The sequence below is a fragment of the Scheffersomyces amazonensis genome (genome assembly GCF_036850825.1).
Source record: "Scheffersomyces amazonensis strain UFMG-HMD-26.3 chromosome Unknown RJT21scaffold_6, whole genome shotgun sequence".
Taxonomy (NCBI): domain Eukaryota; kingdom Fungi; phylum Ascomycota; class Pichiomycetes; order Serinales; family Debaryomycetaceae; genus Scheffersomyces; species Scheffersomyces amazonensis.
Window position 1 is genome coordinate 106,535 of NW_027042746.1, and position 16,188 is coordinate 122,722.

Genomic DNA, 16,188 nt, shown 5'->3' on the forward strand with positions numbered 1-16,188 from the left:
GTAAAGAAATGTAATAAAATTATGGCTTACTTCTATATCTTCCAAAGACGTATATATAATATTACTGACAAGGAAATAATTGTTACGTAGTACTCTTCTTTTACGTGATTGGTAGCGCGTGTCTCATCAAAATTTAAAATTTCGTAATTCGTCAATTTATATAATAGTTCCTTAAATATTTTACTACTAATTGGGGGGTTCAGTATACAGCCGTTTAATACAGTATGTGAAATATGTCTGACTAATATTAACATGTGTATTAGACTATGGGGAATTGTAAAGATAACTTTAATTATTGCAGTGTGGATGTTTGAGTCTCTCATAGTTAAAATAAATTTCTGAGATGAGAATAAATTTTTTTTAAAGATAGCGTATAACCAAATATACATTTTACAACTAAACCATCAACACTAGCATATAACTTAATAGAAATCATGGCAGCTCCAACCGCTATTAAGAATTTAAGAGATCATACCCCTACAAATATATCATCGGAAATACAGCATAACATTGGTAATGTTAATAATGATGAAGATGAAGATGAAATGTTAATAGATGCAAATGTAGTTCCAAGTACAGAAGAAACTCCAGAAAGTTCAAAAGATGAAAGTAAAGGAGTGGTATTAGATGTTACTGGTAAACCTAAATTTTCAGCTGCTTCTAAAGCAGGTATGAAAGTTAAATTGGAATCTAGAAAAGTTGCAGTTCCACCTCATAGAATGACTCCACTTAAGGGAGTTTGGCCAAAGATATATCCACCATTAGTTGATCATTTAAAATTACAAGTTAGAATGAATTTAAAAACTAAAACTGTTGAATTAAGAACGAATAAATTCACTGTTGATGATGGAGCATTACAAAAAGGTGCTGATTTTATTAAAGCTTTTACTTTAGGTTTTGATGTTGATGATGCCATTGCATTATTAAGATTAGACGATTTATATATAGAAACATTTGAAATTAAAGATGTTAAAACTTTACAAGGTGATCATTTATCAAGAGCAATTGGTAGAATTGCTGGTAAAGATGGTAAAACTAAATTTGCCATTGAAAATGCAACTAGAACTAGAATTGTATTGGCTGATTCAAAGATTCATATTTTAGGTGGATTTACTCATATTAGAATGGCAAGAGAAGCAGTAGTATCATTAATTTTAGGTTCTCCACCAGGAAAAGTTTATGGTAATTTACGTACAGTTGCATCAAGAATGAAAGAACGTTATTAATTAAGGGGTCGTTATTATCTTCAAATTCTTATTCTTATTATTATTAGTAGTAGTATTAATATATGTACATTAGTTAATTTTCAGACGTATTCTATGCTATGCTATTCTATTAGATTCTATTCTCTTATGAGCTGAATTCATATTGAAAAATTATGCTAATAAATCACAAGTAAAATCATCTACTTCACCCTTTTGAGCTTTGGATGGTAATAAAGCATCTAAATCCAACATTAATTTCATAGCGTATGCATCTTCACCATCTTGATAATAAGATTTCTCTATTGAAGTAACTTCAAAATTTAATGAATCTCTATATAAATGGATAGCAGCTCTATTAGATTTTCTAACATTTAATGAAACATATTCGGCTTTGAAACTTTCAGTCATAGCATATAATGATTGTCTCATTAATTTCTCAGCAAGACCCATTCTTCTATAAGTTCTCATAACAGATAAAGATGTAATATGTCCATGAGGTGTCTTATCTGCTGCTTCTGGATCATCTTCCATCTTCCCCAATACATACCCAATGATTTTTTCACCTTTCGCTATATATGCTGGATCTCCTTTAGGATCTTCTACTTCTTGTACTTTATCTTCAAATTTATTATCACCATTTTCACTATCTACATAATTATCTACTTCATGTTCTTCATCATCTTCAATATCAATAGTATCATAAGTAGTGGCTACAAAACTTGCTTGTGGCCATGATAATATATGATACATATAATATTTCAATAAATAATTCTCAGGAAGATTTTGTAGATTGGCATTTTGCATAGCTTGTATATCATTTATGGTGGCTTGCCTTATAGTTATACCCATCTTTTCTAATATAGAATGATCTTCTTGTCTTGTCTTTTTACTTTATTACTAGCTCAACTGGGGTAAACTTAGCAAAATGTCAAAGTAAGTTTTAGTTCGTCAATCAAATTTTTTTTTCAACCTCAGTGAGATTTACACAAAAGATCCATCTTTACTAGTGGGGTGTTATAATGTATGTACGAAATGATGCTATGCTATGGATTGAATTACTATATAGGAATTAACTACGTAAACTTTCTCTAATAGATAACAGGTCATCGAATTTAATTAAAAATACTGTTCTTAATGGATAACCAGTTATAGGAACAGAATGAGCTGTAACATTAGCAAAGAAAGCCAGAGAATCTAATGCACCTTCAATTATACCTGCCATAAATGCAGAACAATTTAATTCACCATATTCTTTCGGTATACTAATAAATTTTGACATTAATGGAACATTATCAGTAATCATATATTCATTTAAAACATCTTGAGACTTCTCTAATTCATTGGCAGTTTTCCCAAATATAGCTTTCCAAAACGTTCCATGTATGAATTGAAGTATTTCAACAATCTTAACCTCTCGTTTATTAGTCTTAAATCCTTCTCTTAATTTAATTAATTCAATATATCTTTGTCCAACTTGATATCCTAATCCATTTAATCTAGTTTCAAGGTCTTGAATCCCCTTAGAATTACTATGGCACCAATTAACCATTTCACAAAAGAGAAATGCTAAAGAACTTAGACTTATCTCTAAATTCTTCTTATTAATAATATTCTTATCATAGATGGAATTAGGATTATTGGTGATGATTGATTTCTTACTAGAAAGTAAAAAGGTTGATGCTTCTGGTGTAATGATATTTGACTGTGGTCCAACAGATGGATTATATCCAAACCCATCTTTTGAAACTTCATTGATAGTTAATGTCGACATAGATGTCGCTGATGAAAGTATTATATCATTGTCGTTCGACATATTGTATTGTGCGTAAATGTCTTATATCTACTTATAATGCTATATCACTTTTATTTGGATTAGACATTTTATATATTTTTTTGGTTCATATAAAAAGATCGCGACCCCTACATAGTTTTTTGTATAGGCGGCATTATAGTAATGATAAGAGCTACTAATTGATTACTAGGACATAATATGAAGAAAAGTCCTACTAACAGAAGTAGGTGGCTATATACCTATACTAAGATAAAATTAGCATAGTTTTGATGAACAAAATACTACATTAAACTTGATATCCGCACTTTGTTGGGGTACTAGTCGAATTTTACTGTACACTTTTTTTGCAGCACTAACAAATTATAGAATCTAAACTAAGACTTGAACTGTCACAAGTTAAAACGAAATCAGGAAATGGATTAACAGAAGAGCTTGAAAGTATATTTGAGAAGAATGTCTTGCCAAAGAGCAGTAATACGCAAGTAAATAAGAATAAGAAAAGTAGAAAATATCGTAAGAAAGAACCATTTAAAGCAACTTCTACCCCTTCTAATTCGTTTATCATTGAACCTTTACAATCAGAAAAAGTAGATGAGGTCCAAAGAAAGATTGTTTTAAGTGAAGAAATTAATCAGATCCATTTTACAATACATAAAAAGGGGAGCCCAATAGTGAATGATAAAGAAAATAGTGCTGAATTAAATCAATATGATTCACCAGAACAAGAATTGCAACTTGCTAGTAGCAAGCATGCCCAAATTAACGGGAAAGATGAAAAGAAAGAGGCTAAACTAAAGAAACCCACTAAGGTGAAATCTAAGAAAGTTGAGCAGACTGAAAGGGCCAAAGGGCCCAAAATTTCAGTTCAGAAAAAGAATAAACAACTACTAAGAGACGAATCTGGCTTAAATGAGGAAAAGTCTACACATCCTTCAGATTCTAGCGTCATATTAATTCCAACAATAGAAAATAAAAGTACTGAATTAGATTTAAAATCTAAAGTTAAGAAGAAGAATAGAAAAGTAAGGATTCAAAGAAAAGCGGTAGCTCATAAGTTACAAGGAATTAAGAAGAGGAGCATGTCTCGAAAACAGTTAATCGCCAAAGAAGCCAAAGGAGCTGATCCTATAAACCTTCTAGGTCCATTAAAATACAAAGTAATCCTTCGAAAGATTCTATAAATTATAATCTATGCATTAAAGTTATAAATATTATAATCAATAAAAAATTAAAAAAAAGCCAACTGATATTAATACCGTAATGTAACAGAAAGTCAACCTGAAACAACCAAATGTGAAAGTGAAATAAATTAGATAAGAAAAAGATCTATTTATGAAGTAAGAAAGGGAATAATGCTATCTTTAATTACATGAAATCATCATCACCAAAGTCATCAAAGTCATCTTCAATTCCATCCTTTTTGAATCCTCCAACATTTGGTCTGGCAGCAGGCTTAGCCTTTTTCTTACCAGCACCACCAGAAGCAGTTCCACCAGTTTTCTTTAATCTTGCTTGTCTTTCTTCTCTTTCCTTATCTTTAACTAAAACATTTAAAGTAGATACAAGTTTTCTAACATTTTCAAGAGATAAAGGTTGAGCCAAATCTCTAATTAAATCAATAGCTAAAGATGAACTATAATTCAATAAAGAATCGTCAGCTAATTTGGTCAATGTAGTTCCTAAAGTTTTTCTTAATTTTTCAAATTCAGCTTTAGTTGCAGGTTGAAATAATGGGTGAACTTCTAATGGAGTATCTTTAGTAATGACGGGTCTTTTGGCTTGGGCAGCAGCGATAGCAGCCTTGGTGATTGCTTCTCTTGGGTGTTCATTCAACTTATTGAAATCGAGTCCATCATCTACAGATAATTCTCCGAATAAATCTTGAGTATTTTTTAAGTCTGAATGCTTTTCGGCTTCCTTTAAAACTTCTCTTCTGGTATGTTCATCAAGGGTATCAATTTCTAACAAAACTTGTTCACCTGATTTAGAAGCAGCCTTTTTAGCTTTAGCTTCATCTTGTTTTCTCTTTAATTCAGCTCTTTCTTTAGCCTTTTGAGCTTCAGCTTCTTTCTTCTTTCTTTCTTCTTCTTCTTCATCAATATCCCATGATTCTAATACAGCTGCATCTTCTTCTTCATCTTCCCATGAACCAAGAGTGGCCTTGGTATTTGATGAGGTGGTGGGAACATCAAAATCTTCGTCGTCCCAAGACATATTTTCACTATTATATTTATTAACTAAAACGGTTATTAGGAATATTGAAGATCTTTAACTTTCTTCTTTCCATTTTTTTTCTCTACGTTTCTGATGTCTCCATATGCAGGCCCAGCTCAACCAAGGAATGGCTTTTACCTTGCAGCATTAATCTTGTGACTATTAAGCTAGACTAGTGCTTATATTGAGTTCAGGTGAAGAATAGAAATACATGTTGAGAATGTTAATAGTCACTCCGGTTTTTCAAGAGATTCCTTAACTTGCAGATCAAAAAGATAAAAAAATCAATCTTTTCCACTAGTTCTACGGTGCTGTGCAACCAATTTGAAGTTTAAGCTGGGTGCCCATTTATTTAAATATGAACTGAATCTTAGAACTAAGTTTTCCTGAATTTTAAATGGTTGGTCATTGGCTTTATGATACGTCTCTATTCTCTTTTCAAAACCTGGCTTCTCTTAATTCTTACTAATAATTATATACATCTTATCAACTGATTGCATCTTTGTTTAATATATTGCAGTATGGATGTTTCTCTCCAAAAATCCCAACCGTACGATGATCTGTAGGTAATAATTGATTAATTAACCCACGAGCTTAATATTTGAGTAACTGTAAAGAAGTCAATGGGTAGTTGGAAAGCTGTAATATCTTAGTAGTTACTTTTTATTCATTGTTTCTTTTCTTATTAATAATTAGAGGAAGGGAATGACCGGGTCAATAACAACCTCATTTTTACATAAGGGAATCAATATCCCTGGAGTTAAGAATAATACTAAATTTATAAAATGGATTGAAGAGAGTGAAATTAATTTACATAATAACTTATCAGTTAATATAAGTGAATTAGGAGGAATAGGATTATTTTTCAAGAATGAAGATAATATTCAAGAAAATGAAGAGAATGAAGATGTGGATTTAATAATATTAAGAATCCCAGAAAGTTCAACTTTCGATTATAAAAATCTTCTAATTGTTTTAGAAGTTTTGAAAGTTAGAGATAAAACATTTGTTGATGAAGAATGTAAAGATAGTGAATTAATAGTTAATGTGTTGGAAATTTTTGAACCCAGTACTGAAACTCAAATTGTAACATGTTATTTTATTGCTTTCAAAATGTTACAAGAAATTCAAACTCATTCAAGTGATTATTATAAAACATCACCATTAAGGAAATTTGATATTTATCTTGAAATATTGTTGCATACTCTGACATTGGCATTTCCAAGTATTGAATCAAGTGATGATCCATTTATATCTAGTCATATACAAAATAGTAATCAAGTTAAATTTGAATTTGATTCCTTTATTCAAGAATTAAATATATTATATGATCATGGTATCGATTTTGAGGGAAGTATTTTACCTTTTAGAACCTTTTATCAATTAACACAAGCTATCAAATCAAGAACATTAGAGATTCCACATGAACATAATGAAGAAGATGATGATGATGAAGATGGGGATGATGAGGAAAATGATGAGAATGAAAAAAGTACATTAATAGGTCAACAATATGACCTTAATGGTAATACTCTGGAGTTGGAGAATTTGGTCAATAGTTTGGACTTTAGTGATACTGAACAACTGGAAGAATATGAACTTAATGGAATAACTAGTGATAATAATCTTAATAGTCATAAAACTAATTCAAATACTGATGGTAGTACCATCAGCAAAAGAAATAATAATGGTGATTATTATACTAATGTCACGTTAGTACCTATATTAGACTTTGCCAATCATAAACATAATAGTAATTCATATTTTGATATTGATAGATCAAATAAAGATATAGTATTGAAATTAAGAAGAGAAATAATTAATGAATTAAATGATAATGATGAAATTGAAATTACTATTAGTTATTCACCAACCGAGAGTATTCAACACTTTATTACAACTTATGGATTCATTCCTGAATTAGTTAAGAACCCATCCATAAAAGAATATTACCAATTATTTGAATATAAATTAATCCACTTAGATAAATATTATCCGCATGCTACACAAATATGTAAATGGTTAAGGATTATGCCACAAGTTCAAATTGTCTTAAGTAACAAAGGTGATGATCAAATTTATTTCAATATTTATGGTAATAAATTACCGTTATTATTTTTAGAAGGATTAGAATATAATGAAGATTGGAAAAAAGGAGCAGTAGATAATTTTAAAGAATATAATGAAATTCCTAATGATTATGAGATTGAAGATAATAAAATTTTAGAAATTTTACATCTGCAAGAATCACAATATGATGTAATTAATGGAGTTGAACCAATTGGATTAAAATATAAGGGAGAAATAGTTCGTCATTTAAGTGAAATTAGAGTTAATAATCCAGTTGAAGAAGATAATTTAATATTAAAATCTATTGATTATATTATAAAACATATTAGAGATAAATTACAAACTTTAAGGAATATTAAAGATGGCCCTAATGAAAATGAAGAACAAGAAGAAGAATATGATGATGATGATGATGATGATGATGACAATTATAAGATTATGATTAATAATTACTATCGGTTGCAAAAACGCATGTTAGAAATTATCGTTGCGAAATATGATGAAGACCCTCGCTCGGTTGTACTACCAGAACATTTAGCTCATCATGATTGGGAAATTAATTATCGGTCATTACCCCGGGAAATGGAATTAGATTAGCCGTACTTAAATTATATGACGGTAAAGTCATACACTTGAACGTGTTTATTAACCGATAATAATTTAGGTCATTTCTTTTGTATATAAAATACGGCACTATAATTAGTATATATTTATTTTAACCTAATACATTATTAATAGACTTTTACAGTTTTAAGTTAAAGCTTAGTCATACTGAGGGTCGATCACGTGCGCATTACAAATGAAAATTTAAAAAAAGAAATTCTCTGCTCTAGAACAAGTTCGAACATTACCAAGCGGCGAGAAAAAAACTGATAAGTATAAAATGGAGGAAGAATCCCTGATTAGTTTTGGCAGCAAATATATTTTAATTATATTGTAATCAATTGATTTCATTCATAAATACTTATACATATCACACATAAATAACAATGGTTGCCACTATTGCCTCTAAACAAGAATTTACTGAAGCTTTACAACACGATGGTTTAGTCGTTGTTGATTTTTTTGCTACTTGGTGTGGACCTTGTAAGATGATTGCTCCATTATTAGATAAATTTTCTAAAGAATATACTACTGCTAAATTCATTAAAGTTGATGTTGATCAATTTGGTGAAATTGCTCAAGAATATGAAGTTTCATCTATGCCAACTGTTATTTTCTTTAAAGATGGTAAGATTGTTAACAAAATTATTGGTGCTAACCCAGGTGCTTTAAAGCAAGTTTTAGCTGCTAATGCTTAAATTTCTTTAAATAATTGAAATTTTTAAATTTGATATAATTAGTATCATTAGTGTTATTATTATAAATCCTATTTTGAACACATATAGGTTTAGTATATAAATTTATTTATGTTATTTTAATAGACATATACGCGTAAGAAGTTGATATATTTTTTGATTTGTAAGCTACAATCAATAATCCTCAAAATGAAGATTTTGATTTTTTGCAACTTGTAGTATATAAGCACAGATGATAGATTTGTAATGTATATAAGAATTGAAAAGCAGTATAAATAGTACAGTAAATGAATATATAAAATATATAGAAATAGAAATAGAAATAGAAATCCCTTATTGAATTAATTGAGAATTATTAAATTCTCTAATAAAATCTGATATAATTGGTAAATGAATTAATTCATTTCTTAAATTAATTTGATTAATATCTTCTTCTGATACGAAATTTAATAATACTTCATAAATTAAATAATATTGTCTTAAATTTTGTACCATTGATATTCTTTGTTTACGGAAATTATTAACTATTGCATAAACTGGATCATACTTTAAATTATAACCATCATTATTAATATTTAAAAGTTTAATCATTGTATCTATTGTACAAAGTGTACCTGTTCTACCACATCCTGCTGAACAATGAATTGCTGTAGGATATGATACTCTTGTTAAATTTATTGATGATAATACATAATGCTTTAATTTAATTACTTGAATTAAATCAAGTGGTGCAAGCATTGTCCCCATATCTGGCCAATTTAAAACATGAACTTGTAAAACATAATGATGTCTTGTTTCATCTTTATTAGTATTCATGGAAATTTGAAAACTTCTAATTATAAGATATGACAGAAATGTAAATTCTTCTTCAAGTTTAACATTAATTGTATCTTTATCACTAATATATACTCCACTTTTCCAAAATGGTGAACACTTTAATAACCCATTTTCAACTTCATCAGTAAGTGAAAGAATTAATGGAACATTTTGATTAATAATACATTTCCAAAAATCTCCCATTGTTTCTTCAAGAGGTCCTTGAGTTGCAATATATTTTAATTGTGTTAAATCTAATTCACTCAATGATTCTTTAGTTGGTGATGATGATGAAATTGATAATGCTTCATCAATATTACCAAGAGGATTTAAATATGAAGCATTAATATAATCTTCAATACATGGACTTTGACTAGCCTTTAATTTAACTCTTGAATGTTCATATAAGAATATATCCTTATATCTATTCTTATGACCATATTCAATTCCACAACTAATAGTTGGAGGAATATCATCTTGCTCATCTAATGGACTTAAACCTAAATCATTAGGTCCAATTGTACTTTTAGTAGAACTTGATGATGTAGAAGATAATGGTTTATTTAATGATAAAGCATGAAGTAATCTTCTTTGTTCAAATCTTTCTAAACTTGAGAAATCTTCATTTATTTTCCTAGTAGATTCAATCATATTTTCATCTAAAACACTGGTTTTTAACCAATCGGGTAATTTAGATTTATCACTAGGAATATTTGATAATTTAAAAAGATTATTATGATTGGTTTGAAGAGTTTTAGACACTTCAAATGGATTATTATTATTACCATTCCCACTTCCCCGATCACTTAAATTATAACTATCAGTACTTGAAAGTAATTCTTCATTATGTCTAATTTTAAAATTAGTTTTAAGCTTAGGTAATGAAAAATTAGTAGCTAAAATAGGAGTACTAGCAGTAATTGAAGAATTATAAGGATTTGGAGTTGATAAAGTAGTACTATTCAGATATTCATTAGTTGGAGTTATACCTGATGATCGATGATAAGAAGAAAATTCAGCTAAAGATTGAGATCTTGATCTTTCAGTAACAATAATTGGTGGTAAATAATTATTTAAATTTGAAGGAGGTGAATTTACTGTTGATAATTCTGGTATTGAATCTTGTATAGTATTAATTCTAGTAGGAGAAGTTGTTAATGAAGATGAAGAATTTAATGAATCCTTTAATGTTGTACCTGATCCAGATTCAATTAATTCAGGATAATTAATTTGAAATTGATTAAAATTTGAATCTAATAAATATACATTATCTTTAATATTAGCAATAAATGTAGGACTAGTAACAAATTTATTAAGGAAATGAAATAAATTTGATGAATTATTAACAGAATCATAAACTATTAATACTCCACCATTTGGATCATTAATAAAATCATTAAATCGAGATTTTTCATAATCTGGTAAAGAATTAATACATCTTGTAAGGGTAAAATTAGCTCGTTTAAGTAAAGTTGATGGAAGACATATGTTTAAAGCTCCAGTTATATGAGATTTAACAAAATCAGTAAAGGGACGAATATCAACAATTAAATTATTAGAACCACCACCAGTAGTATTATTGTTATTATTATTATTATTTAATGAATCCAATTGAATTTGTTGAGATATTAATTCTAGAGTATGATAATTTATTCTAGTTGGTAATAAATTTTCAATCAGAGGTTTGAAATTTTGAGTAGGTAAATAATTCAAACGTTTTAGTTGTTCATTTTTAACTATGGAATCAAAAGCTGCAATGTCATTAGAAGTTGTTGGGGCGTTAGATACAGATTGAGTTCTATTCATTATATTATTATCGTTATTTTTTATACTACCATCATTAGTAGTATCTAAAGATAAAGCTGGTAAAGTAATTTGCTTTTTTAAAGTGAAAATTGGATTTGTTGCACTTACAGATCGAATACGACTATTAAAGGGAAAATTTGATTCTATTGCTGATGTAGCTTTCGGTATTTGATGAATTGTAGGTATGGGAAAAGATCCAGTCTTTGGAGGTGGAGATGATGTAATAATATTAGAAGCATTGCCCGTGGCTGAGTCTATCGATCCTTCTTCTTTACAAGAAACCAAATGTGCCAGACGATCTGAATTTGCAGACAATGAAGTATTATACTTATGTTTGTAAGAATTGAAGAATGGATTAGTATGAGAATTTGAATTTATACTTGGAGGTTCTACTAAAGTATCTGTTGAAATTAATGAAGAATCTGTTCTTACTTTAGAATTAATTGATGTTGAAGTATGACCATGTTCATATATAGTTAAATCTGATAAATTTGAAGATAGTGATGATATAGAATCATTATATGATTTATGTTGAGCTTGTGGATGTACTGGTGGTTGAACTGATGGTTGAACTTGTGATGATGGTAGTGAATGCTTTATCTTAGGACTAAAGAAATAATCGGTAGTTTCATTCTTATTAGTGGTGGAGACACTGCCATTATTTGTACTTGTCTTGGCATTTACATTTACGTTCCCATTTGTAGATGATGAATTATTGGGAAATGTGAAGTTTGGAGTACATAGCGAAGGTGAAGAACACATGGCTAATTTGGGATTTGATAATTGTCTGTTTCTGATCTCTGACTATGTAAAAGGTATTATTTTCTATATGGTAATGGAACTATATGATAAGATAATTATAATAAATTCAAATTATTGTCATATATTATGAAATAAATACTTTTATATTCAAATTTCAAATAAGGAGATTGGTGACAAGTCGATAGTAAAAGTCAAAGTTATACGTTGGTACGGCTTGAATGAGTGAAAGCCGGTTACAAAACAAGGGTGAAAGATATGGATATATGATGACAATATTTGACTTCTAATTTGTTATTGATAAGTAGGAAATTTAGTAAATGTGGTCTATAATAGGAACAAGAACACAATACTATCTTTAGATAAATAAAGATAATCAGTGTTTTGACAGATTAGTTGGTTGTGAATAATCAGTCAGTAAACCGTTATATAGGGTAAATTTTTCTTAACAGTGAGTGCGATTTTTTTATGTCTGATTGTATCAATTTTGTCTGATTTTTTGTTTGTGGGTTTCTATTAATAAAGGCTGGCTTACTTAATGAAGATTATAATTATTAAGAGCCACGGTATTAGGGCTTATAGTTTGAACAATTAAATAATTATAAATTACTTAGAGTATGAGGGGGGGTTCTTGCAGATTTTACTTTAAGTTAACTTTAAATTCATCAAAGGATGGCAAGATCACCTAGGATAATTTCATTCATTGTATTTAAGTATGGGAAACGCACGTGACTTGTTCTCTCTCTTTCTCTCTCTCCTTCTTTAATCTTACATGTCGTATAATTTGTTCGCTGTCTTCATTTTTGTTTTTTGTCTGTCTGATAGTTTGTGTTCTAAGTTCTAGAACCCTTTTTAGTTGTTCTACATAACCTTGCAAAGAAACTACTAAATATAGCAAACACTCATAAATAAATCATTATAAAAGTAAATATTGATACTATTGCTCATAAAGTGTATGTGTATAACATAATAAGGGGTTTAAAGAAATAAACACAGGAAGGTAAGCCCTTCTCTGAAATGTTATGATATTTGATATTCGGTTCTAGAACTTACTTTAGACCATCCTTTCGGTTCTTTGTCGGCGACTGACATTTTGTTTTAGTCTTTATTTTTTTTCATTCAAAATATTTTTTGGCCCTTAAAGTGTGTATGACATCATACTTCTATTTAGTTAACTAGTCCTCTATTATATACTAACTATCAAAAAAATGGTAGCTTCATTGAACAATCTATATGATACGAATTGAGATACAACTTGTCATATATCTCTTATATCATATCTTCTAGTTATTTGTCTGACTTTTCCTGTGCAATCTCTAGAATGCACAGTTCGATATGTCAGATAATGAAAATTTCATTTTTTATAGTTGAGGAAAAGAAATAAAACGAAAACAGTAACTAAATATAAACCACACCATAATCCTGGTTGCATTTACAACTAATCGTAAGAAATTTCATATCTGCTCGTATCTCTTAACTTGCATTGACATACATTGTTTTATATGTAAGTTTTACATTTTATTAGTTTTGCAGTCAAACCTTCCATTTACACCTATATTTTTATATTATACACAATAAATATCATTTATAAACTTTCTCTTAATTACTGGGACAATAATCCTCAAATGTCTTCCATGGTTTATTTAATTTATAAGTTTTCCCACCTTTTGTCCAATCAATCCCAATTACAACTGGAATCATTGATCCAGTAGGTAATTTCCATTTTTTATGTCCAATAACTTTTAATATAGAACTAATTGTTCCTGAATGTGATACTAAACTTATAACAATATCGTCATCTTCATGAGTCTCTTCAAAAATTTCAATTAACAATTGCTGAACTCTCCAATTTCTATGTTGTGAACTTTCATGTTCAGCAGAACTCCATAATTCATCTTGTTCACTAAATCCTGCTTCAAATTCAACATATGGATATTTATCTATAATATAAGTTTTATTATGACGTTTACTTTCAGTACCAATACCATAAGTTTCTCTTGCTTTTTCTTTAACTACAGGAATAACTGAATTTTCCTTACTATTTCTCCACATTCTTTCCCATGTTTCTAAAGTTCTTCTTAATGGGCTCACAAAATATTTCGAAGGTTTTGGAATACCTTCGAGACTAAATTGTTTGGATAAATCATCTACTTGTTGTTTTCCTTTTGGAGTTAATTCTGCATCATCCCATTCAATTGTACCATCAAAATCTCCCGATTGTAATTGCCAATAACATTTCCATTCAGTACTGTTATATTTTTCTTCCATAGCATAATTATGCCATCCTTCTCCGTGTCTTTGAAGAAAGAATAATTTAAATTGATGTTTCTTATGTTTCTTATTAAGATGACGAATATCATCAAGAATTTTATCCCAGGTATAATGGGGCTTTAAACCAATATTGTTGATATCGGAGATTTCGGCATCTTCGTTCACTTGTTCTTCTTCGTTTGAATGTTCATGTTGTTGAAAATAATGGTCAATCGAATATAAATATGGTGGTTTAACTACCTTAAAGCTATGGTAATTTTCTAACTGTTGTACTTGTTGAGTTGGTAAATATAAACCAGTTACATTTACTATTAACTCAAAAAATACAACAGCAACAACCCATCTAATTTCTAGCATCTTCATCAACATCTTCTATTCTAACTTTCGACTTTTACAGTTCATTTACTACATTCTACGAATTTCTGTATTTTGCTGATTTTAATGTTTATTTATATGTATACGCAAAATTTAATTTGCATACATAAATTTCTGTTTATACACGTGTGACATCAAAAATTAATGGGTCTCATCTCTGAAAATTTTTAAAGTATGGCTTGGCCTAGCATTTAGTATGTCTACAATATAAGGCTTGACATTCCTCGAATTGTTCATAACTACTATGGTATGTTGCGAATAACTACTACAGTTGAAGTGGTTATACATGACAACCGCAAAATCTAAACATACAACAAAAGGAACCCCAAAACAAATATAACGCAAAGTAGATCTAAATCTTTTGTGGTACTGTATAAGTGTGCGGTATGGGTGCAAAAAGTATACCTAGTATAAGATTTCTATATTGATTCAGTGTGACTTTACAACTTTAATTATGATACTTCTTTGAAGTGAATGAATTGGTAACTCATCAACTGATTAACAAGATTGTATTTTATAATAGTTTTTGTAGCAAAATTAAAAATTGCGTATGGTAGTAAAGTTGTGTAGAGAAAGTTGCTAAATTTTCTTAAAAAGGAAAACCAGAAAACCAAAACCCGAAAGGCGTAATCACTTTTAATTTGTTTAGAACCCTTAAACATCAACAAAGCATTTTAGTTAGTATAATTACAATGAGTTCAAATGATCCAATAAGTAAAGCAGAACTTGAACCTATTGCTTGTCTTCTCTCTGACTACAAGTGTCATATCAAAAGAATAGAATCGGAAATTAAAACACTACTCAGACTTCTTAATATTGATCCTGTAGTAGCAAGCCATAATACTCCAACAATTTCTAATATTGTTACCAACTTATCGACAATGCATATCATTAAAATCAAGTTATGTAGTCAGATTGATATTCTTGGAGAAAAATATAAGTATTTTAAAGTAGCCAAAGAAGTATCAAAAGCTGTTCATGCAATTGTTGATAGATCAACCATTATCCGTCAGTATGATGAACTCCTTGATAAATCCTTACCTAAAGATGGTAAGCTTTTAAATCTTTTAGATCCAATTACTGAAAATCCTTATTTAATGATTACAAATATTAAGAATTTGTACTTAGAATTTCATAAGAATTGTAGATTAAATATTTACAAAAAGATTTCAATAGGTTCTGAAGCATTTTATAAGAATTTACCATCATTCTCTAATAGTAGAGGAAAATATTTACCTCAATCACTTCTTATTTATAATTTATCTACTATTAATTTGATGGATGAGGCTCGTTTAGATCGATATTTAGAGTTTTATGAAATTGGTGGATTAGATCTTCCCTTGGAGTTTAAACAAGAATATTTATGTAGTTATTTAAAGCTTAGAATGATCCTGGGAGTAGGTAAATCTACTAATCCTAAGAAGAATAATTCAAATCGTAGTAATTAGTTATATAGAAGTATATAGAATTATATTGTAGTAATCTACGTTGGCTGTAAAAGTCTTATCAGTAATATCAACACTTTTTTTTACACCTAATTATGACGGTCAAACTAATAAATCATACTAACTACGCCACCAAC

The 16,188-nt window shown here is 29.1% G+C and overlaps 10 protein-coding genes across 10 annotated transcripts; 5 read left to right on the forward strand and 5 right to left on the reverse strand. All coding sequences in view use genetic code 12, as the record gives it.

The window, feature by feature from the left end:
- Window positions 1-97: 97 nt before the first annotated feature.
- On the forward strand, window positions 98-1,301 carry RJT21DRAFT_48767 (uncharacterized protein). The gene has a single exon (XM_064884784.1). The coding sequence runs from the start codon at window positions 435-437 to the stop codon at window positions 1,224-1,226; it is 792 nt and encodes a 263-aa protein (XP_064736578.1). The 5' UTR covers window positions 98-434; the 3' UTR covers window positions 1,227-1,301.
- On the reverse strand, window positions 1,302-2,164 carry RJT21DRAFT_48768 (peptide alpha-N-acetyltransferase complex A subunit). The gene has a single exon (XM_064884785.1). The coding sequence runs from the start codon at window positions 2,052-2,054 to the stop codon at window positions 1,377-1,379; it is 678 nt and encodes a 225-aa protein (XP_064736579.1). The 5' UTR covers window positions 2,055-2,164; the 3' UTR covers window positions 1,302-1,376.
- RJT21DRAFT_48769 (TRAPP subunit) lies at window positions 2,165-3,186 on the reverse strand. Its single transcript, XM_064884786.1, has one exon. It carries the CDS (start codon window positions 3,016-3,018, stop codon window positions 2,275-2,277), a length of 744 nt encoding a protein of 247 aa, XP_064736580.1. The 5' UTR covers window positions 3,019-3,186; the 3' UTR covers window positions 2,165-2,274.
- Window positions 3,187-3,195: 9 nt separating this feature from the next.
- On the forward strand, window positions 3,196-4,178 carry RJT21DRAFT_127921 (uncharacterized protein; the record flags this gene model as incomplete). The annotated part of the gene is made up of 2 exons (XM_064882903.1): window positions 3,196-3,220; window positions 3,364-4,178. The coding sequence occupies 2 exons, from the start codon at window positions 3,196-3,198 to the stop codon at window positions 4,176-4,178; spliced, it is 840 nt and encodes a 279-aa protein (XP_064736581.1).
- Window positions 4,138-5,242, reverse strand: HCR1 (translation initiation factor eIF3 subunit j). Its single transcript, XM_064882288.1, has one exon. The coding sequence runs from the start codon at window positions 5,209-5,211 to the stop codon at window positions 4,363-4,365; it is 849 nt and encodes a 282-aa protein (XP_064736582.1). The 5' UTR covers window positions 5,212-5,242; the 3' UTR covers window positions 4,138-4,362.
- Window positions 5,243-5,916: 674 nt separating this feature from the next.
- On the forward strand, window positions 5,917-7,878 carry CTM1 (cytochrome c lysine N-methyltransferase; the record flags this gene model as incomplete). Its single annotated transcript, XM_064880347.1, has 1 exon — window positions 5,917-7,878. One exon carries the CDS (start codon window positions 5,917-5,919, stop codon window positions 7,876-7,878), a length of 1,962 nt encoding a protein of 653 aa, XP_064736583.1.
- Window positions 7,879-8,029: 151 nt separating this feature from the next.
- On the forward strand, window positions 8,030-8,968 carry TRX1 (thioredoxin). Its single transcript, XM_064882289.1, has one exon. The coding sequence runs from the start codon at window positions 8,271-8,273 to the stop codon at window positions 8,580-8,582; it is 312 nt and encodes a 103-aa protein (XP_064736584.1). The 5' UTR covers window positions 8,030-8,270; the 3' UTR covers window positions 8,583-8,968.
- On the reverse strand, window positions 8,913-11,963 carry PTP3 (tyrosine protein phosphatase; the record flags this gene model as incomplete). Its single annotated transcript, XM_064885554.1, has 4 exons — window positions 8,913-10,504; window positions 10,592-11,146; window positions 11,231-11,402; window positions 11,484-11,963. The coding sequence occupies 4 exons, from the start codon at window positions 11,961-11,963 to the stop codon at window positions 8,913-8,915; spliced, it is 2,799 nt and encodes a 932-aa protein (XP_064736585.1).
- A 1,596-nt stretch (window positions 11,964-13,559) lies between these two features.
- RJT21DRAFT_115472 (phosphoglycerate mutase family protein) lies at window positions 13,560-14,588 on the reverse strand (the record flags this gene model as incomplete). Its single annotated transcript, XM_064880348.1, has 1 exon — window positions 13,560-14,588. The coding sequence occupies one exon, from the start codon at window positions 14,586-14,588 to the stop codon at window positions 13,560-13,562; it is 1,029 nt and encodes a 342-aa protein (XP_064736586.1).
- A 710-nt stretch (window positions 14,589-15,298) lies between these two features.
- On the forward strand, window positions 15,299-16,054 carry RJT21DRAFT_115473 (uncharacterized protein; the record flags this gene model as incomplete). Its single annotated transcript, XM_064880349.1, has 1 exon — window positions 15,299-16,054. The coding sequence occupies one exon, from the start codon at window positions 15,299-15,301 to the stop codon at window positions 16,052-16,054; it is 756 nt and encodes a 251-aa protein (XP_064736587.1).
- Window positions 16,055-16,188: the final 134 nt, after the last annotated feature.